The following is a 22,987-nucleotide window of genomic DNA, read 5'->3' as shown; positions in this document are numbered from 1 at the left end:
GGTGCTTTCTAACCTACCTCACTCAACTTACTATCACTAGCTGTTCTACAATAAAAACACTGGTTCTCGTAGAAAAATGGAGAAAATTAAAAAGAATGAACATGCTTAATACCAAACTCCATATGTTGTCTGTGTGGGGAATCTCCTGATGGGCCATGGATTCAAAGCAGAGCTGCTGTTATGGTGGACACTAACACATCAGAAAATCATGCTAGGATCAAAAGCAGCAGGAATCTTCATCAGAGCAGAGGTCTTTAGGACACTTTTGAACATACTCTGAAGTAATGAACACAGACTTAAGTTGCGTAGTTCCAGCCTAAATTTTGATCTTTGAAAAACTGGTTATTTCTGTCTCTTTTTAGCAACTATTAATAGGAAATGGGTGAAAAATTAGTAGGGTATCCTCTCATTTCTGCATTTACCGTTGACCTTTATCAGGTCAGCTGGGAATACAGAAACACTTTTTTTACCCAAATCTTGTCCAGGAAGACATTGCTCAGTCTGTATTACCAGATGTGTAGAAGTACTGAACCTGATCTTGAAACATTTCCCATGCATGTTTTTAGAGAGCTTGGTGGCTGCATAAGAAACATCCCTAATCTCTCTGTGCTTCAAATACATTTTCCTTTTTGAATAACAGCTATGCTCAAAGTACCCTTGCAGAGCCACTGGGGGAGACTTCAAAAGGAACCTAAATCACTCACCTGGATACATGCCAAAGGCTCATTTGTCCAAATCGAATAGCCACCAACTAAATATATTCTTCCATTGTGGACTGCAACTCCAGATTCATTTTGACCTAAAGCAGAGGAGAAAAAAGAAACCACTTGCATGCTTTATTTAACCCTTTTGGCACCGAAAGAGATTTCTGTTATGAGATGCATGTAGATTGGGAAGAAACTAAGTTTCAGAGTGACCAATTCCTAACAGTTAAAAGAAAGTGCTGTTCATATGCTACTTGCAGAAAGGGAGTTTGAATGGTGTAATGAAGGGCAGTGATATTGCCACAAACAGTGAACAACCCCAGTTACCAACACTAGTTTTCTTGCAGTTGCACAGGAATATATGGTTTTAAAATGTACTTTGAAACATACATTTTAAAAACAATGGCTTCAGTGGTGTAACAACTAGCAGATACTAACACCTGACTTGTGAAATCAGCCTACTGTGCTCTTATTTACCACTAAAAGTATGTGCTGCAGATGTGTAATACACACTAAACTAAGAGAGAGACCAAGAGGGCCAAGGCGCCCTCTCACCTGGTATAAGAAATGCAGGTAAAAGGCAGATATTCTTCACAAGTAAGGTTCAGCTGAACCTAGAAGCCCATCATGCTAGTGTGGTTAAGGCACCACAGTTTCTGAAACCAAAGGCTCACAAGGTAGTGATATGGCTAATGCCAGGCCATTTACAGCTGGGTCTACTGCAGCAGCCTTTGGTAGAAGTCCCGAGCCAGACTTAAACCAACAATAGCAAAGCCACCAGTGTTAACATTGCTCTGCAGCATTAACAGTGCTCTGCTCCTGTGCTCAAAGTTCACTTCTATCTGGAATACCAGCAGCCGTCTGCTTAAGAAAGGTGGGACATTTCAGTCTTAAAGGGATCTCTGAGTGGCTGCTCTGAGCCTTAACTAGCTCCTCTCAACAGCCAGGTCAAGCACTTACATGCAGCCAGCGACTCCCTCATCCTCAAAATTGGTCCTTCCCAGTCAGGTGTGATACACAGACCATGTGATTGGTCCCATAACTTTTAAAGGTACAGGATGAAGCCCACAATGTGAGAAACCCTGCACTAAATAGAGTTCAAGCTGTGCCTCTTCTTTAAAAAAGGTAGGCATTCTTAGTCTACAGCCGTCCCCTTACTTTTAACAACACTAAGATAATAACAGCTAGAAATTAAATGAGTATAGAAAATAAACTGCATTTAATAGAGGGTTTGGCTCCTCCCCTGCTAAAGCCAGTCTAGGTTTCTCTTGGTAACAGAACACACCTTGACTCAAATCAGGCATTTTAACTACCTGCTTCAGCCACTTCAACAGCCAGAGATAAATGTTTGCTATGCGTTAAGATCCAAAGGCTGCAACAACTACAGCCATATATAGGTGTCTCTTGTGATGTGCAGCACAGTCATTTACACACATGATCCTTCCAAGTTGCATTGCTGTTCCTCTGTCCTGGGAATGATCCGCAATAACCTTAAGACTTGCAGAGTCATGGCTGGAGAGGGAAGGGTTAATACATTTTATCTTGCAGATGGGCTTAAAGCAGGGCAGTGGACTTGAGTGTCTGTCAGATCCTAGAACTAAAAGCTTCTGCACAAGACAAATGCAATAACTATGTGACATCTTAGATCAATGGTTTTCAACCTTTTTTCATTTGCCGATCCCTAAAAATTTTTGAATGGAGATGTGGACATTTGGAAATTTCAAATGGAGGTACAGACCCCTTTGAACTGTAAGTATGGGTACAGGTTTCCCTCGCCAACCGCTGGGGTTAGGTTCCTGAAAGTTCCTGTGGCTGGCAAGACAAAAGGCTTATGAAGAAAATGGCAGGTGGTGAGCTGATGCGCGGCCACGGAAAACCGTGGTTACTCAGAACTGTATACCAAGGCAGCCAAAATGGTATATAGACTATTAAGTGTGGATACTCAAAACTGTGGTTGGCAAAACCAGGGTTGGCAAGGGAAACCTATATTCACATACTGTTGTGATCACAGTCATGTTTCACAGACCCCTTAGATACAGTCTGCAGACAGACCCCAGGTGTCTGCAGGCCACATGTTGAAAACCACTGCCTTAGATGAATTGGAAGTTCCTATTTCAAGTGGAAATCTCAGGGTACTGTGACACCCTGGTTGAGAATCTCTGCCTTAGACTGATGTTGCCAAAGGATCTGATTTAAAGCAATTCAGATGAATGTGAGATTATACAGTGGTGCTGGATTATTACTCTCTCCCACTAACTCCCACAGTGTGGCAGCTTCCCTGCCTGCAGTTTTGTCATCTGTCCCTCTGAAAGGATGACCTGGTTTCTACTCCATGTGTACTGGAGACTTTATAGCCCCTGAATTTTTTTGCATCAAAAAAACTGCTGGATTAGAATCATAGAAAATGAGGGTTGGAAGGGACCTCAGGAGGTCATCTAATCCAACCGCCTGCTCAAAACAGGACCATCTCCAACAAGATCGTCCCAGCCAAGGCTTTGTCTAGCCAGGTCTTAAAAACCTGCAAGGATGGAGAGTCCACAACCCTTCTGGGTTATCTGTTCCAGTGTTTTACTACCCTCCTAGTGAGAAAGTTCTTCCTAATATCTAACCTACACTTCCCTTTCTGCAACTTGAGACCATTGCTCCTTGTTCTGTCATCTGCCACCACTGAGAACAGTCTACCTCTATCCTCTTTTGAACGCCCCTTCAGGTGGTTGAAGGCTGCTATTAAATCCCTTCTCAGTCTTCTCTTCTCCAAACTAAATAAGTCCAGTTCCCACAGCCTCTCCTCACAAGTCATGTGCCCCAGCCCTCTCACCATTTCTGTTGCCCTCCACAGAACTCTATCCAATTTGTGCACATCCTTTCTGTAGTGGGGGGCCCAAAATTGGACACAGTACTCCAGATGTGTCCTCGCCAGTGCTGAATAGAGAGGAATAATCACTTCCCTTGATCTGCAACACTCCTGCCAATGCAGCCCATTATGCTGTTAGCCTTCTTCCAAACAAGGGCACACTGCTGGCTCATACTCAGCTTATTGTCCACTGTAATCCCCAGGTCCTTTTCTGCAGAGTAGCTGCCCAGCCAGTCAGCCCCCAGCCTGTGCTGGTGCATGGGATTGTTTCCTCCTAATTGCAGGACTTTGCACTTGCCTTGTTGAACTTCATGAGATTTCTTTTGGCTCAGTCCTCCAATCTGTCTAGATCTCTCTGAATCCCAGCCCTACCCTTCAGCATATCTACTACTCCCCCCAGCTTGGTGTCGTCTGCAAACTTGCTGAGGGTGCACTCTATGCCACCTCCCAGGTCGTTGATAAAGATATCGAACAAAACCAGCCCTGGGATCGACCCCTGGGGCACTCCACTGAAAAAGATTCCAGGCAATGACCGAACAAGCATTACTCCAAGTCTCTACAGCTGAGTGAACAGAAGCCAGAACCAGGTCTTGGATGAGCAGAAACTGCCACTTCAGAAAACTGTTCAAACCAGGTACCTGAAGGAATGACCACAGCTTTTCTAGAATGCTGATCTGGAAATGCATCATTCAATGTGACTCTGTAGGCAGAGTCCTTACATTTGCTTGTGGGACATGTTACTTGCCTGGCATAATACTAGCCACCCGCATGGGCGCTTCCATTTAAGCAGTACTTCTGAGTGCCATATCAGAGGTCTACATAGTGCATTTGGCAGTGATAAATGAGGTGCTCCGTGTTGCTAGCTGATACTGAATGGTCCCTAATGATTGTCAAGAGGAACTTTGCAAATTCAGCGGCCATCCATGGTAATCAACTCATCACTGATTTGATTTAGTTCTTATAAACAACCCCCTTTCTGGCATCTTATTAAGATGCTATTGTGCAGTAATAAATTGCAATTATAGATCTCCATAAATACACTGTTCCACAACAACAGAAGAAGGCCCATAAACAACATTTTCAAGGAGTGTGAGCTACAGTTGGACCATCTTTGTGCACACAAAACATAAATGATTTTAATTGGTGCAGCTGAGGATTTAGTGAAAGGGGAAATGAGATTTGATCATTTTATCACAGAATATTTTTGGTTGTTAAAATAATCCAAGTTAAATGCACCTTTCAGTAAATGTAGCTCACAACCTCTTAAAACATCCTTCTCATTATAAAGTTTGTGCCCAATTTTCTTCTCATTAGAGCAGGGAAGGAGAAAGCTCCTTTGACATCAGTGGACTTTGGAACAGTTCCTAATTCAGGAACGAGTCCACTGAAATCCACACAGTTCCACCCGTATAAAAAAATTCTGAGAGAGGAAAAACCATATTTTATATATATATACACACACACACAAACAAACACACACACTCTCAAATGCAAGGCAAGGTATTTTTCCCCATTCAAATGGGGAAAAAAGCCTCACACTTTGGATTAGAGTACAAGGTGAAGGAGGAGGGCCAGCAGCTGCTGCAGCTCCTACTCCCCTCCCCACCTTTGTCTGCCTCCACTGCAGCCTCTGCTCCCCTACTTGGTCCCTGTAGCCTCCGTACCCCTACAGCCTCTGCCTCTCCTGTCCCCCCACTTACCATCAGTCATGGCTCAGGCCCCATTCTGACCCATAGCATGGAGCATGTGATAGCTCCAGCCCCAAAATGGGCAGGGGTGGAGGCAGCTCTAGCATCCCAGGGCCAGATCTGCTGCCAGCAAAACCTATGATTGAAGGGCAGAGGTGGTGGGAGGTAGGTGAAATAAGCACAGGCAGCAGGGGGGTTCAGGCAGACACTGGGACATGCTGGTACTAGGGGAAGACAAGAAGAGGAGACGAGTGGTGGAGGGGCACCAGCAGAAGGGGCAAGGGACTGGTGTCAGGCTGTTTGCCCCCCTGCCCACAATTGTTTTCCCTGCTGTAACAGTGAGGGGTATGAATTTAAGACAACCATCCAATAATTAGATTCTAGACATGGAAAATTATAACAAAATTCTACATTTTCCATATACAAAATCTAAAAGCATTTATACACGGGCTCTGGGAAGCATTGGGGGGGAGGGGGGGCAGACACTTTAATTAGTGCAGCTCTGAAAACCACACTAATTAAAAGTGTCTGGAGCATCACGTGTATCAGTGTCCCTGTGCTGAAGAATGGCAGCAGGATGCTTTGAACTAAAACTTGTTGAACAAACTTTAGTTTAAAGCAACCTGCCAACATTTTTCAGTGCAGGGACATGTGCATGTGATGCTGGAGGCTCCTGGTGCGTGTTAATTTCCCTGCTCCAGCAGACTCGATTAATCTGTCTGCTCAATTAAATGAGTCTGCTCCGAACAAGCTTGAATTACAGCACATTGAAGTGGGCTCCTTGCATGTGTATAGGAGCCCTAATACATTTCCATCTAAAACATTTTCCATGTATGATATCTAATGCCTGTGCCCCTCAAGTCTGTGTCTCCCTCATGTGTTGTCTGGGCCCCCTGCTACCCATGCCCCCTCTGAAGACATGTATGTTTTCCAAGTACAGAATCTAATTCTTGAGGGCTAGTCTTAAATTCAAAACTATCTTGGATTTGGGCAAATATGGTATTTTTTCAGTTCTACATATTCCCCCCCCCCAACCTAACTTTTTTTTTTTTTTTCCAGTATATTCTCGCAAACAGACTTGCCTGTCAGCATGTTGAAGCTGCAGCGCATCCATTGGTCGGTGTCAATGTTGTAAGAGTCTATGTGACGTACGAGAATTCGATCATTATTATAGTCCAGATCATTCCCACCTAAAACATAAAGCTTCCTTTGGACAGCAGCCATGGAGTGGTACACTCTCCTCTGCAACATGGGGCTGCGGCTCAGCCACTTATTCTAGAAACAAAAACAAAAAGTATTCTCAGCAATGTTTACACACACACACTGTATTTCTTTTTCTGCCCACCCACAAATCATGCAGAAAGAGATCGCTAGAGGCAAGTGAGTCCAATGGAGGTACTAGCCTTCAATGCCCACAGCCGACCTGACAGATCTTACGAACATCTTTCTTGTGCTGTAATTTACTATTGCTCTTTTGGGAGAGCTTTTCTCATTCTTTGCAATTTAGTTGCAAGTATTTTCTTTGGTTACGCTTCAGACATTGCTGGCTCAATTGAAAAAAAAGGGTCAACCAAAACAAACAGCCCAATGTTTATTTCTTACATAGATGAAACATGAAAAGCAAATGGTGATATGAAGTGAGAACAGTGAGCTAAGGGTCTGTTTTCTCTCATAGATACAACAGTCTGTTTTGGCAGCCCTAAACACATTAACTTCTGACTATAAACTCCTCTGAACTTTGATTTTGGAATAGAAAATGAAATAAGGATGTTCAATATGTTCTAAAATAAATTTCTTGACATATGGTGAATCTGAATTTCTCATGGACAGATTTTAATCAGGAGAAAGCTTTGAGCAACAGTATAAATTACTTATCAACTGTTCCAATAAAATGTTAAAATAAATGCATCTGCACTGAAGAAGTCACTGCACTGTTTCTGAAAGTCTGTAAGTTTTGGAAATTGTTCTCGTGTCACTATTTAAAAAAAAAAGAAAAGAAAAACAAGACTGAAGTGCTTCGACAGCAAAGTATTTGATCTCTCCTCTGAGCTTTATAGCACTGGAAATTTGAACAATGATGTGTGTCTTCATTGGAAGAGACAGGGGTTTCCCCCATTCATTCAAAAATTCAGTGGGCTTTATACTTCAGAAGTGAAGGAATAAGTAAAAAAATTAAACAATTTTTGTACATTCTTGCCAACCTAGCAGCATGTTCAGTTTTACTTTACTCCTCAATATGTTTTGATCTGTTTTCTTTTGAAAGGATCATTTAAGAGCAATTTTGAACATATATTAACAAGGAAGGAGGAAGGAAGGAAAAAGAAGATGCAAGGGGTTTCCTCCTTTTTGAGGAGATAAAACACCATGGCATTTTAAAGGTCATAAAACAACTGGTCCTGCTACTTTTAAAAATAAAATTACCTGCCAGCAAACAAAGATGAATGTATTATAGAAAAGGAAGTTAAGGAATCTTTTGGGCAATTCCTTATATTATATATCCCATAATTTGGTGTAATTTGGTGTAATAAATGCTAATAACACTGCCTTTTGGGCTCTACAATATATAGCTATACATTACAATGGATAATAGTTGAATATTAGGAATTAATTTTTGCATTAGGACTCCAGTCCCTTGACACAAGACTATAGACACCATCTGCTTTGCAAAGCTAGCCCGCATTCCCTGATTATATCTTTAGTTTCCTCCACTGCGGTGCCTGCCAGGTGAGCTGCAAAGCACTGCAAAGGCAAAGAAACAGAGGGGCCTGGTGGGGTCGTTCCTAATAAGTCAGTGTGTGAATACTAATCAGTGGTGGGGAAGCAGAGGTCACCCCAGCCTGCTTGTTGGCAGGTAGCTGTGTGCTCTGTGGCAGATGGCAGGCATTATCGACTCTCCACAAAGGCCTAGCGCAGAAACAAGCACTAGTGCTGAATGATAGAGTTATTGAGATTCTGTGCAAGATGCAAGCAGATGTGATGTTTTCCAGTACCCACTGTAAACAATATGCCAGCAGAATTTTTAAAAAGAGCATGTGTGTACAAACATGAAGCAGACCTCATTTGAAGAATGCTAACACGCTCTCCCCTCTTTAACTATTTCTGTTTCAGACTTGGGCTTTTGCAATTAGCAAGTTCTATGGTGGTAGCCGAGTCCTTACATTCTGGGGTGCAACTTTTCAAAACAAACCAACAACTCAACAAATCTATGCAAGATACACACATGTGCACGCACGCACACACACACACACATACCAAACAGGGAACAACATGTGAAAATGACAAGTCTGAATCATGAGCATGTGGATTTAGAATGAAACTTCATGGGCGCCTATATGTATACAGCGAGGTTGCTCCCATGCACTGCAATTACAGCAAGTCGGAGCAGATGCAATTAATTGAGTCTGCTGGAGTGTGGTAATTACTGCGCTCCAGCAAACTCCAGCATCAAATGTATCAACATCTTCATGCTGAAAAAAGGTAGCAGGGGCACTTTAACTAAAGCTCATTTCACTCCTGCTGCCACTTTTCAGTGCACCTGCTGCCATTTTTGCAGCTCTCAGAGCCACTGTAATCAAAGCATCCCCCCCACTCCCAGAGAACATGTATAAATGCCCTATGTGTCTAACCAATAAATACCATGTTCTATCCCTAAAACTGTATAATTAAAAAAACAAAAAAATCACTTGTTACTTGTGATTGCTGGAGCTCGTATTCTGCTCTTGAATGCAGGCACAGTAGGTGAAGTTAATGGGAGTCATGTGTAAATACCTGCTGTCAAAATTTAGTTTTAAATATAAAACGCAAGGCACAGCTCCTGCAGTTGAAGGTCAAAAATCTTCCACCTGACTGTAAAGTGAAGCAGGATTGGGACTTTTGGCTGCCTATATATGTGCTTGTTGATGTTCTAATTAGAACGTGTTGGAGCAGACTCAATTAATCGAGTCTGCTCCACATTCTAATTAGAATGCCCCGGTGTCGCTGTGGTGTCATGTGTATTAAGCCCCCACGTTTCAAAATGGCCACAGGGCATTTCATCTAAACCTCGTTAAATGAGGTTTAGCTAAAGTGTCCTGTGGCCATTTTTAAACGTGCAGGGGCTTAATATACATGATAGTGACACGTTTTAATTAGAGTGGCTGTCTGGGAACCACTCTAATCAATTCCCCCCTCTCCCTCCACCTCTGAGCATGTGTATAGGCAGCCTTTGCTTTCTAATACAAGACCATATAACTGCCATAAGCCTCTGAAACTGCTGCTAAAGAACTCTAACCTAATCAAACCCACATACATAACGCATGAAATAATTCCTATAAGACATTTTAGGGGCTTGGATTAATAAAGTGATGCACATAATACCAATACCTACAAGGGTGGGACTTATTTTTTCTTTTTCGTTAACTTAATCTGTGAAATGGATTGTTTTTCAACAAACCAATTTCAAAGGCCATTTTAAACTGTGGGTCCAACATTATGTTTTTTGCAGGAAGGAAAATTGTTGCCAAACTGAACATGAACAGAACTATTATCATGGAGTTAAAAAAAAGAAAGTATGAATGTCAATGAAAAGATGCCAGAGTGTCAGCACTCTCTTGCATTATGTGCCGCACAAATCCTGCTACTCCAGTGCTAACATTCCAGGACCCGGTGACACCAACAAGAAGTTTGTTTGCATTGCCTGAGGCTAATCAGTTGCAAAAAGTGAACAAGCAGAAAAAATGGTGATAGGTACATTAGTGATAAGTGATGTTTTACACGTTTGCAGTTTTATTAACCTCAGTTGTTCCTAGTAATACAGTTAAGGATTTTTTTTTTAAGACAGTGGGCCCAATTCCCTCTTTCACTTCTCTAGATCTCATTTGTTGCAGTAGGGCATAGGGGGAGAACCATACCAATTTGAACTATAGCTGTAGTTTTGTTTTGTTTTTTCCCTGCTGGTAGCCTTTAATACATATTTGTATTAAATGTTCATGCAAAATACATATATACAAACACCTACAACACAAAAACCCACCTGCATTGGATCATACACCATTAGCCTGCTTTGGTATTGCGCAGTGTTTGTTACTCCTCCTAAAAGAGATTTGACATGGGTTAAATATTTTCATCTGTACAAGAACAGGACCAAGACTTTTTAAGGACGTATTAGGCCACTCTCAGGAATCAGTTTGTATCTCACACTAGCAAAATTATAGAACTCACTACCCAGTTGCAATTTTCACTCAGTTGCAATTTTTTATCTAGTCAAGAGTTAAGTAAGTAGGCATTCATACACGTGCTCCAGGAATGGGGGGAAGGGGAGGTGAGGGAGAGCTTTAATTAGAGTGGCTCTGAGAGCTGCTCTAATTAAAGCACCTGAAGCATCTCATATATCAGTGTCCTCACACTGAAAAATGGCGGCAGGGGCACTTTAACTAAAGCTTGTTTGACAAGCTTTGGTTAAAGCACCCCTTCCATCATTTTTCACTGTGGGGATGCTGATACATGTGATGCTGGAGTCTGCTGGAGCCCAGTAATTACCACATCCCAGCAGACGCAATTAACTGAGTTTTCTCCAATTTGCTGTAATTACAGCATGTTGGAGCAGCCTCACTGCATGTGTATAGACACCCTATAACAGCGGTGCGCAAAATATAGCCTGTGGACCACAATCAGCCTGTGAGACTATTTTATCCAGCCCACGGGGCCCCTAAAAAAATTAGAAAATATTTATCTGTTCCTGGCTGCATGTCAAAGCTGAAAGGAGCCAGGGGCACTAGAACCCAGGGGAAGCTGTCAGCAGAAGGAAGCAGCCCAGCCATGCCCCATCCCCAGCCATTTCCCTGCCTTCCTGGCCCCACACTGCTCAAGCACCACGTAGCTCCTGGCTGCATCACGGGACTGGGGATCATAGACCAACACCAGTACCTGTGTGTGTGTGTGTGTGTGTGTGTGTGTGTGTGTGTGTGTTCATAGGGTGAGTCCCTCACACACACCCCAACATACACATTCACCCCCCCATACAGGCAGACCCCCACACCCCCTCACACACCCCAGCCACCCTCCCCCACACACAGGCCCCCACATATCCCATACCCACCCACACCCCACATATCCACACACACATGCTCCCTCACCCCACATACCTATCCACCCCATCACTCCCCAACACACATCCACACCCTCCCCTCACCAGAAAGACCCACACCCCACCACAAGCTTATACCCCCTCCCCCAGAATATACAAGAGTAAGATTTCATTTTAAGCTCTTATATACAATCACCTCTATGTACACTACACAAACACATGTAAACCAGGAAAAAAATATTTTTTGAAATCAAATTAATTAATGTTTTTAAATGTTCACTTTTTCAAATATAATTTGGTATTTTCCTAGTTCTGAGATGGCAAAACCCCTTGCTGAAAGGAGTACTTCTGGAGTTAAGGGGAGGGACTTCTGGTGGCAAAGGTCAGGGGTTAAGGGGCAGGACTTCTAGTCAGAGGATGGCGACCAGGGGGCAGGTCACCTGTCAAGGGATGGGGCTACCCATGTGGCCCTTGCCAGCTTGCCAAAACTCAGTAAGTGGCCCTCCACCCAAAACAATTGTCCGCCCCTGCCCTATAACATTTGTTTCAGGCTATCACAGTCAGAATAAGACAGAAGGGCAGCAAACAAAGCTACTTAAATGGGCTAAAACAGTGTAAAATGCCTAAGCATTACTCATCTAAACATGTGCTCAATCCAGTTCAATTGGATCTACTCCAAGACGCATGCAATCCAGGGACACAGCACATTTACTATATACTTAAAGTACAACAGACATATGGCCCTGGTAAATCATTTGAACTACACCTGAATATGTTACTACATGGAGCATGCTGTGTGCCCAATTTAATTCTCAGGGTAGCCACTTGCCCAATACAAACCAACTACCCACCATCTAATGGCTAGGTGCCAATACCCACCTCGAGGAGGCAGCCAGCCAATTTCATGGGCAGATCATGGCTGGCTGCTATTTTCGAGGGCTTATCATGGTCAGGACTCACCCGCCCCCAAACTTCTGATTGGCTATGGGGCCCTAGTGGCCCTGCCCCCCACTGATTGGTGGAAAGGGCTGTCTGACATGTGACCCCACCCCTGCTGCTGATTGGTGGAGAGGGGCAGGGCTGCCTAACAGGCAACCCTCTCAGACAATTAGCGGAAAAGGACAGCTATTTTGCTTGCTCACCTTCATGAAGGCAGCCTGCCTTCACCTTCCCTGGAAGGGCTGCACAGCTGGGAGGACTGCTGGCTTCCACTGGGGAACCAGCATTTTATTTTTAGTAAGGATTCTCCCCCCTCCCAAATTTCATGGAGATCACCCAATTTAATGATTTCTGGAAAATCCGCACAATCATGATTGGGGTAGGTCCCTAACTATAAGAATCTCTATTGTGGACAGCCAGCTTGGGACAACTGGCTGTGTGTCTGCTCCTTATTATGAAATAAAACTTAGAGCAGTGGCTCTCAACAAGGTGACTGGGTGCCCTGGGGTGCCTCAAGACCCTTCCAGGGATGCTGCAACACAGATAACAGTATAGCCAGAGTGAAATGCCTGACATGTCTCCTGTGGAGGCAAATCAGGAAGCAGCTGACTCTGGAGTCCATGCTCTTCCTGAAGCCCTTCCTTGGCCCACCCATTACATTTATCTTAGAAACAGGGGCATACTAGACAGGTGGGAGTGTCCTGCACCCCTCTGTTTCCAGAAGGAGTAGGCAGGATCAGATCAGGAAGGGCAGTGAGAAGAGTACACACTCCAGCCACACTCCAACCCACCTTGGAGGACCCAGGCTAGGCTGCAACAGCCCTTTACACTGCTCAGACAGAAACCCGGCTTGGCTGGTGCAGCCATGTGCATCACCTGGCTGGAGGAGATGGGTGTGGGGACAACCAAGGCAAGTAAGGCACTTTCTTTTCCCCCAGCCCACCTCCTAGGGGTATAGGGGAGTTTTGTCCAGAGTTCAAAACTCACCAGTTATGCATCTGCTCCTGCCTGCTTTAGATTTATTGGAAAACCCTAATATAGGCAGGAGCATGTGGCAGCATCCTAAATAGTTGAGGAGCACTGCAGTAAGCAGAGGTAGCAAGACAGTGGTTCTCAACCAAGGGAACTGCTAAATTCCAAACCATTGCAGAGGGTGCCCTGACTGAAAGGCAGAGAACCACTGATTTAGATTAACATAATATGGGTCCTCACCCAAAGGAATGTTCAAAGAAAATAGGGATCACAAGGAGGAGACCATGATGCAGGACAGAATGGTGGGTTTTGGAAGGGGCAGGAGGTTGACATGGAACTGAAGAAGAGTAAGACTAAGAAACACCACATGCTTTTTAAAGAAAAAAATAAAATGAGATTTTTATGCAGCAGGAGAATGTCCTGGCAAATGAAAGATTATGTTGTGGGCCTATCCCTCTGCTTCCGCAACTACCAGTGTTATCCAGCTGGTAGCAAATGCAGACGAGTGCATCCTGTCTGGCTGTTTAGCCATTAGTAGTATTTACGAACTAAGATAAAAGGCAGATTAGAAATGCTGCTGGTAGCTTCTGGGCCCAAAGAGATGCTAAAAATGATCTATCTAGCCCTATCTAGCACAAGACCACCTTGTATTGTGTTGGTTTTGAAGGTTTATTTTCATATTCCAAGTTGTATAATTCAGCTCTTCCACTCATTTCAACTGGAAGTACTTAGACACCTCAACAGTTACCTAGGCATGTGCCTTTCCATTCATTTCAATGGGGAATGTTAATGCTAACCTGTATTAAGGTTAACCTATCAGAACTCTACTTCCTCCTAAACTCAAGGCAAACACAGCTTAACTGAACATCTGACCCGAGCAGACATGTATAGGTATAAAGTTCTTCCTCCTCTCCCTAGTGGTTAAAGCACTCTCCCCAGACTCACTGGATCTGTCTACATATTCTTTAATGCACCATAATTACGGCGCATTAAGTTAGTACCTGGAAAAATAGACACCATAATCAACGCTACTGCACATTAGCGCAAATGAGCACTGTGCGGGCCGGGAGCGGTCTGAGGCCCTCGGTGGCACGCGGCGGGCTGTGGCCAGCAGCCCTGGCACGCGGATCGGGGAATGCAGGCCGGCGGACTAGAATTAGGCACGGACGCTTAGCGGTTGATTAAAGATTATTTTACTTACACCGTAGATGGTCGTGGTGCAGGCAGGAAAACTTGCTTGAGTTGCAGTTACAGACAGGAAAAAAGAAAAGTGGACAAGAGTTCTAAACTCGCGAACTCTAGCCCAATCCGGCTGAAGGCTCTAAAAACGCGAGCCCGTCGTATCAACCGAAGAAAACAACTCGGAGAAGAGCTCTGGATACACTCACACGACGTTTGCTAGGCTCCGTGAAACTTGTGCGCAGGGAAGGGGTTCGTCGAGGGATTGTTGGGCGACGGGGAGAGGCCAGAGGTTGATCAGACCCCTATAGCCTTCTTAAGGTGCACGCTGGGTCCGTTAGGCTTCACAGCGCTTAGAGTTCTTCACAAGACGTGACGTCCTCCTCCTCCTCCAGATGGCTGTGGAGTCCTCCCTTGCGGGGTTCTCCTTGGAGTTCTCCAACTTGGGCGGAAACCGCTCAAGCCTCTTATACAGCTAGCAAGCCAATCGCTAGCCGCCACAAGGGAATAATTTAGAACTGGCCAATAGTGGGACACAAATTTGCATGCGGGTGGCGGGAACTTCTTTGCACCGGGGTTTTCTCTTTGCAACTGAGAAATGCACCTTGCAAAGAAAGCTCCTCGTGGCAGGAAATAATTTAGCAGTGCCAAAGCGCACACACAAAATCACACCCTTGGGTTGTGACATCCCCCTTGCTGAAGGCACAGCTGAATTATATCACACGCTCGTCACTCAGGTGATCGAGAGCTCTTACCACGGGTCATCGAACTAAACAGATAAACACAAAATTCGCTAACATAAGAAGTTCGTCCTCTAGGGATTGAATCAAATAATAACCAGCACAAATGCATATACACATAATCAGATTCATAACAAAAAACTCCACGATCAGGGCTTCAGTGGGCATCATGGCGAAGTCGCGCATCAGGCCCTCACTTCTTCTGATGATGTTATCCTTCTTGGGGCTTCTCTCCGCCACGCACTCTGAATTCCAATCTGTAAACAAAACTCTCAAAAAATAAGTTAACGTATATCAAAATATTTACAAAATTTCCATGGAACTACACTATAATTTCTAAAACATATAATACAGGTGTTTGCTACTTCGAACTATCCTCTCTTGCACACTCAACTGGATGAAATCATCCAGGAGCCGTCGTCTAATTCTTCTAATAATGGAAACCTAACTCATAGGCCAGTTGCCATTGGCCTGCGTCCCCTAAAATCCGAAGTTGCCGCTTATTGAGTCCAGAACGCTGTAGGAGAAATCCAAACATGTATCGCTCTTCTGGTGTTCTCTGTGGCAATGATGGAAGATCGGATTCGCAGTGTCTTGCGCCTTGAGTCTCGGTCGGGTGTCGACGTTCCCGATCACTAGATAATCTTGGCTCCATCAGGATACGCAGTCGTGACAACTGACGAAGGAGGTTACTCATGGGTTGGTTCACCATTGGGTTAAGCAGAATCCGGAGGACGACGATGTTCTTTCACCCATAAACCTCAAGACAACTATCTATGCTGTGAATGGTTACTGGAATGGTTCCAGGATCTCGTAGATGATGGTGAGGCCATGGTCTTATTCGCTGGAGTGATGTCAGTCCCAGCGCACATGCTCTGGGGTTCCAGGCACAGTACGAGACTCCGATGATTGCTCGCACGAGTTGCTCTGCGCCGGTATGTTCTGGCCGTCCGTCATGCCATGCGTGGGCTTTCTGACCGATCAGTCCTGCAACAAGCGCTGGCAGTGGAATAGGCCAGTGAATGTTGAACGCCACCATGTCGATGTCAGTGACATGTCCTCTACTCCACAAAGCTTGTCTGACCAAGAAGCTTGCTTCTTCCTGGTTCAGCAGGTCGGATCCAAGTTCCACGACCAAACGTCCCAATCATACAGCTAGAGTTTCTTCAGGTTGGATTCTTGATTCTCTGCACAAATCCTGTAATTCAGTTCTGGTGTGAGCATAGTAGGCAGTAGCAACTCGGCTGGTTGTTGTTGCAGACTGAACTACTGCTGCGGGAGTCATTGCTGCTGTTATTACTTCAGGCAGGAGGGGCGGATGCACTCCTCCACTCGATTCTCCCTTCCGTCAGCATGAAGGCGTGGTCGCCGGAAGCGACGCTGTGTCGGTGGGCGGGGTCACCAGCCGAACTCTCGCGGGTTCCTCCAAAGCTCCACCCTTCTCTTCCGGTTCTTCCACGTGGTCTCCCTCTTGCTCGGCGCCATCTTGTCGTAGCGTTTCAGGATTTTCTTTCGCAGCCGCTTCTTTGACCACTTGAACGGCCTTACGCAGCTGGGTTTTCAAACTTAAATTCTTTTGCGTTAGATCGGTTACAGTATGAAAAGTTGCAGTTAGCACTCCCCCCTTGTCGTATTGTGGGGCCACCCTCTCATCCGCGGTGCGTTCCTCCATCTCCAGATCTTCGCGGAGCTCAGATGGAAGCTCGCGACCCCTTAATCTAGACGCCAGCATAAAGGGGGTGAACCGGTCGATCGGCACCGGTTCTTCACTCTCCCGAGCACATCTTAGGCAACGGGCACACTCCCAGGTGAGGGTCGGGTTTACTGCGCCTGCTGGCTTGACTCTGGCGAGGGACACAGTGTCGAGGGGCCTGAACAGGACCTGCTCATCACTCATTATACACCCGAATGCCATGGGGTGAAAATACACTTCCCTCTCTTTCGGGGCTCCGTCTTCGGAAGCTCCCTCTTCTCCCTTCAGCGAAAGACGTCCGCTGATAAACCTCTCACCCATTCCGCCTGCCTGGTGGTAAGCGATATGCGCCTCCAGTTCCATAAAGCTTTCTACTTGGCGTTTTCCACTGCGCCAAGGGCAGTTCTTAACTAATTCTAGCTCCAGCGTGCCTTCCCCTGATCCCATCCTCGTCGCCATGTGCGGGCCGGGAGCGGTCTGAGGCCCTTGGGGGCGCGCGGCGGGCTATGGCCAGCAGCCCTGGCACGCGGGTCGGGGAATGCAGGCCGCTGGACTAGAATTAGGCACGGACGCTTAGCGGTTGATTAAAGATTATTTTACTTACACCGTAGATGGTCGCGGTGCAGGCAGGAAAACTTGCTTGAGTTGCAGTTACAGACAGGAAAGAAAAAAAGCGGACAAGAGTTCTAAACTCGCGAACCTCTAGCCCAATCTGGCTGAAGGCTCTAAAAACGCGAGCCCATCATGTCAACTGAAGAAAACAACTCGGAGAAGAGCTCTGGATACACTCACACGAAGTTTGCTAGGCTCCGTAGAACTTGCGCGCAGGGAAGGGGTTCGTCGAGGGATTGTTCGGCGACGGGGAGAGGCCAGAGGTTGATCAGACCCCTATAGCCTTCTTAAGGTGCACGCTGGGTCCGTTAGGCTTTGCAGCGCTTAGAGTTCTTCACAAGACGTGACGTCCTCCTCCTCCTCCAGATGGCTGTGGAGTCCTCCCTTGCGGGGTTCTCCTTGGAGTTCTCCAACTTGGGCAGAAACCGCTCAAGCCTCTTATACGGCTAGCGAGCCAATCACTAGCCGCCATGTGGGAATAATTTAGAACTGGCCAATAGTGGGACACAAATTTGCATGCAGGTGGCGGGAACTTCTTTGCACCGGGGTTTTCTCTTTGCAACTGAGAAATGCACCTTGCAAAGAAAGCTCCTCGTGGCAGGAAATAATTTAGCAGTGCCGAAGCGCGCACACACAAAATCACTCCCTTGGGTTGTGACAAGCACTATTTGTGAGATGCTTAATGCACATTGGACTAAAACTACTGCAAATTAGTGCATTAGCATGGTTTTTGCCAGCCGCACTAATGCACAGTAGAATTAGTCCAATGCATGTTAAACGCCTTGTGTAGACACGCCCAGTCTAAACTATCCCAACAACACGTCATAACCCCCAGACTATGGTGCCGACATGGTTTGAGAGCACCTTCTACACCCCTTACATTGAATCTAGTCTGCTGGGAAACCAAGAGAAAAAGAAAACAAGCAAGAAGAAGCCTAATTCTGTAGCCCAGGGAAGATGGCCCTGTCCTAGAAAAGAGGAAATTGCATTCTGGCACCTGAACTTGTTTATACATTTTACACAATGATCCTTTGATACCAAATGCCTTGTGCACACTGGTGTGAATCTGGAGTCACATCACTAAGTAACACACTATTCTGGATTGCATTTTAGTAATAAAAGCCAGTATCTGCCCCAATGGATTTAAATCTGTGTAACTGGGAGGGGACTCTGGTCTGCCATTCACAGTGTACTCTGAAAAGAAACAGATCACTAATCATAAGTGCACTCACTCTGCCTTTTTGTTTAACTAGGTGCCACAGAAGTGTGATTTCAGGAGAGATTTCATAGTGAAGAGAGTCAACCAGGGTCCAACTAGGCAGTGAAAGCTAGTGACAAGGCTGGAGAAGGCTGAATATCATACACCTGCTGACTTTTCAGGACAATCACAGAATCATAGAAAATTAGGGTTGGACGGGACCTCAGGAGGGCATCTAGTCCAACCCCCTGCTCAGAGACCTTGAAGGTCACTACTACCAATCCACCAAGCTTTCTCTTTCTCCAAACACAAGCACACAGCCCTTCGTTTTAGGGATACTGGGTCACATCTTCCAAGAGGCCTTTCTTGCATGAAGCAGTACTGTAATGAAAACTGCTACTCACAGGCTTTCCAAAGAGTGCAATCTGGGCATCTACTCCAGCCCCTAAGGAAGGAAATTTCAAGCAGGTGGGGCACCATATGAAGAAAACTGCTCTCTGTTCAAGTGCTTTACTGTGTTGTTTTTCCAGTTCTCACACACACACACACACACACACACACTACAAGACCTCACGCACCTCCTGCAAGGGCAGTGTTCACCTCCCTGTGACACGCAGCCATGACCCCTCTTTCTTGTTTGCCATTCTTCTCCATGACACTTTTCCATTTGCCGCCCACCTTCAGCAGGAAGGTATCCCAGTCCTGCCTGAACTTTGGCTTCATAAGCAGGACACTGGGATGTAATGTGGGAAGTCCAAATCACCTCCGAGAGAGGAAGGCCTGGAACCTAGATCTCCCATGTCCTGTACTTAGGCCTTAAGTTAAAGGCTAACAGACAAAGGTAGGCACTTCCTCCATCACATTGCTTCCAGTCACTAGCCATAGTTATTGGCCAACTACCATTTTGAGATATTTGCACAGCATTTCTGTGTTCCCAAAGATGACTCACAGCACAGTGTAAATGGAGTTAAGTTGGGGGGCACGTCTGTACAAGATGTTTGCTGCACAGTAAACATCTTGGCATCTACATGTGCACTTCTATTAGGTGGGAGTAAACTAATTAACTCCACAGAAGGATAGTACTCATAAATATTTACAAGTACTATCCTTCTGTGGAGTAAAAAACTCCACAGCAGCACACATGTAGATGATGAAGAGGCTGGCTGGGCCATGATGGTGCTTCAGTGTGGGGGCTGCCTGCTGGCTAGCCCTATGCTGAAGTACCCTCATGCCTTAGCCAGCTCCGCCGCAGCATGTTGAGCCAAGGGAAGCAGCCTTGGGCTGGCAGGCTGACCCCTGGGACCTCCTGTCAGGTGGGGCTACTCTGACTCAGCTCAATATGCTGTGCTCCCAGATGCACATGTAAATGCATACCCGGGAGCAATAAGCTTCAGTGTGACATGCACTGGAGTTTATTCAAGTGTAGATTCGCCCAGGCTGCAGCAAATTGTTTCTAAACATGAGAAATAGGAACAAGCTTGGTGTGACATATGGTTAAAAAAAAAGGAGCTATATAAGGCATTTAGACCTGTATACCCAATTCAGATTTATGAGAGATGAAAATGTATGTGACAGGGTGACTTCGAGTCCTAAGTGCCACTTGTTTATCTTAACAGTGAAATAGAATTCTGCCCTTGGTCTGTAATAAATCATATAGGCTAGGGACACAAGTTACACATAAACCAGTTTAAGTGATCAGAAACTGATTTAAACCTGTAACAGAACAGAAGCCGAGTGCACATAAACCAGTTTCAAAATGGCTGAAACTGGTTTAAAATAAACCTGGTTGAATGTAGTATCAGACTTAACTGATTTGGGTCAAACTGGTTTATGAAACTTCTGTCCCAGACCCCTTCCTGGTTCAAGTTAAATCAGAGTCCCTCAGCATCCCAGCATACTTTCCAGCCCTGAGCTAGGCTGTGCTGTCTGCTTCAGAAAGAGCAGGGCTGGCCCTGCCCCTCTGCTTCCTAGCCAGAGCAGTGAGGGCTGTCTGACAAGGGAGGGGGGGAGGAGTAAGCTCAGCTGGAGATGCAGCCCAAACTACAGGGGGAGGACTGATTTATCCCCCCCCCCCCCACAAACAAATCCCAGCTGGAGGCTGGGACCTGGGAGGAAGGTTAAACATCTCTTTCTCTGCTCAGACTTACTGCTGGCTGCAACTGTGGACTATAGATCCCAGAGGCACCTGGAAGCAGGAAGAGGAAGTAATGAGCAACCCTGCAGAATCTTGCTGTTGTGATTCTGGACTGCAAATCCCAGAGACCTTGTGGGCAGCAGGAAGACGAAGTGAACACACAGCCAGAGAACCATGCTCTAGTGCTCCCCGGCTTCTGGCCTGAGCCACTGCAGGCATGTGGCTGGATTTCCTGAATCAAAGGTAAATGTCTGTTCACTTCTGTTTCAATGTAATCTGTGCATTTTAGACTAGCCTGCAAAGACTGAACTGATTCAGCCTCAGGCTTTTTGACTGTCTGTACTTAGTCATATTGATCAGGTTTTGGCAAATATCAAGATCTGGTTACAATATTACTAGTTTTTAAACTTTCAGAAGAATTCATCCTGCTGTTCACATGTGCAAAAATCAGTACTTATTATACCATGTGCTACAATATGACAAACAGGCAGCAACAATAATGGGTGCAGAAAAAGCAAAGTCAAGAGTACTGCAATGTCAAAAGTACACCCAATTAAAAAGAAAAGCTTTTGATTCAAGGTTTTGCAGTATGAGACATTCATACATGCAGTGGAAACTAAAGACAAATCTAATTAAGCATAGTGCCTTTGACTGGTTAGAGTTAATTCTGATTATTTATATTCCTGTGATGTCTACAGGTCCCACCCATGATTGGAGCCCCACTGTCTGAATCATTCTCTATGTACATGGTAAGAGATCGTCTGAACCCTGAAGAACAGACACTTTAAACAGCCAAGACAGACAAAGGCTGCCTTTTTCAAATGTTTCTGCCACAAAACAATGTTATCACAATGCCTGTAAATTACATATACTCCTATCTACATTTTGAAAGGTGTGATTCTTTCCATTTGTAGCCTTAAAATATATTATTCATCTCTGTGCTGTTGTGCACCTTGTAGCACGCCATGTCATCTGTATGCACATCAACAAAATGATCTTTTTCTAATCTTTGTTTTGTAATTTGATTTTTTACATACTTATTTTCACTCTGAGTAATACTTAAAGCACAACGTCAGATTACTATTTTGAAAAATAAAAATCATAGTTATTTGGTTGATTGCCTCTAGCAAGTTAAACTGCAAGAGACGTATCAGAAACACGATGCTGGGTCTTTTATCAAGTCACTGTTAAGAAAGAAAAGCTGGAAACTTTTGTGTTGGAGGGGAGATTCGTTCTCTGCAAAATAATTAAAAAATAATGAAATAAATAAAACCATTTTCCTCTCCCCATTCATAGCAAGCACACAGCTTACTTCTTTTTCCCTGCAATATTGCTCATCTGTGGTGTTTTATCATTACATTCCCTTCACATACCGCTCCTCACTTTTAGATTAATCTGCCAAAATGAGATGCTAAGGATTTGCATACAGATTTGACTACACAAAAATAGATATGGAATTAATAACAGTCTCTATATGTTTTAATTTCTTCTAGACTGGAGTACCCTTGCCTCCAGCAGTATTCCTGGCTTTGAAAGTCATCAAGCTGATTTGTCTGCTCTTAGGTTATGATGCCACATGCTGCTACACTGTCCCCTGCAATCAAAGTGCTTGCATAGATAGATTCCATGCCTTCCCCTAACAAGTATATTTTATAGATTGGCAGTTTTGATCTCCCTACCCCAGGGGAATAATCTGCATCTTAACAGCTTTCTATAGATACATCTGTCATTAAATATGCCATCTTATATCAGCATCAATTTTCAAAACCAAGTTTCCTCTAACTTTGAAGTGCCAAAGAAAAAGTTTAAAATTTTCTGCCAAAATTCAAATGTAAAAAGCCTGTAATGTCCCCTTGAACTGCTGCTAGGAAAATACTCCAGTAGGAAAAAGGAGGGAAGAGAGTAAAATATCTCTTTAAAAATATGAGAGAGAGAAATAAAAGTTTAAATGGTGCCAGAAAGAAGAGAGACTTTCTATCATAAAACTAGGACAATCAAGAGGCAATTTCTTATACTTCCCTGCAGTACTCTCCAGGAGATAGAGGAATGAGCAAATGATAATATCACAGCAAAGGTGCATTTAAAAATAAAATCCATAATATTAAATTCAGACATCAGGCTATAACAACTGTGCTGTGATGGCTGGTCTTCATGAGGAGAAAGACTTAGAAAATGCACACAAAATTTACACTTTGGTCAATGCTGCCTGG

The 22,987-nt window shown here is 44.7% G+C and overlaps 1 protein-coding gene across 3 annotated transcripts in view; it reads right to left on the bottom strand.

Moving 5' to 3' along the window:
- KLHL32 (kelch like family member 32) overlaps positions 1-22,987 on the bottom strand; it is a 251,103-nt gene that overhangs the window by 5,037 nt on the left and 223,079 nt on the right. For all 3 annotated transcript variants that reach the window (XM_019486394.2, XM_006270483.4, XM_059732181.1), the window contains 3 exons: positions 10,258-10,316; positions 6,329-6,521; positions 705-799 (listed from right to left, as the gene is read on the bottom strand). In XM_019486394.2, coding sequence (XP_019341939.2) covers positions 705-799; positions 6,329-6,521; positions 10,258-10,316 — 347 coding nt within the window. The remainder of the gene's footprint in view (positions 1-704; positions 800-6,328; positions 6,522-10,257; positions 10,317-22,987) is intronic.

Source organism: Alligator mississippiensis, chromosome 1 (genome assembly GCF_030867095.1).
Source record: "Alligator mississippiensis isolate rAllMis1 chromosome 1, rAllMis1, whole genome shotgun sequence".
Classification (NCBI taxonomy): Eukaryota; Metazoa; Chordata; order Crocodylia; family Alligatoridae; genus Alligator; species Alligator mississippiensis.
The sequence above is the reverse complement of the archived record's forward strand: the minus strand, read 5'-3'. Positions and strand labels throughout refer to the sequence as shown.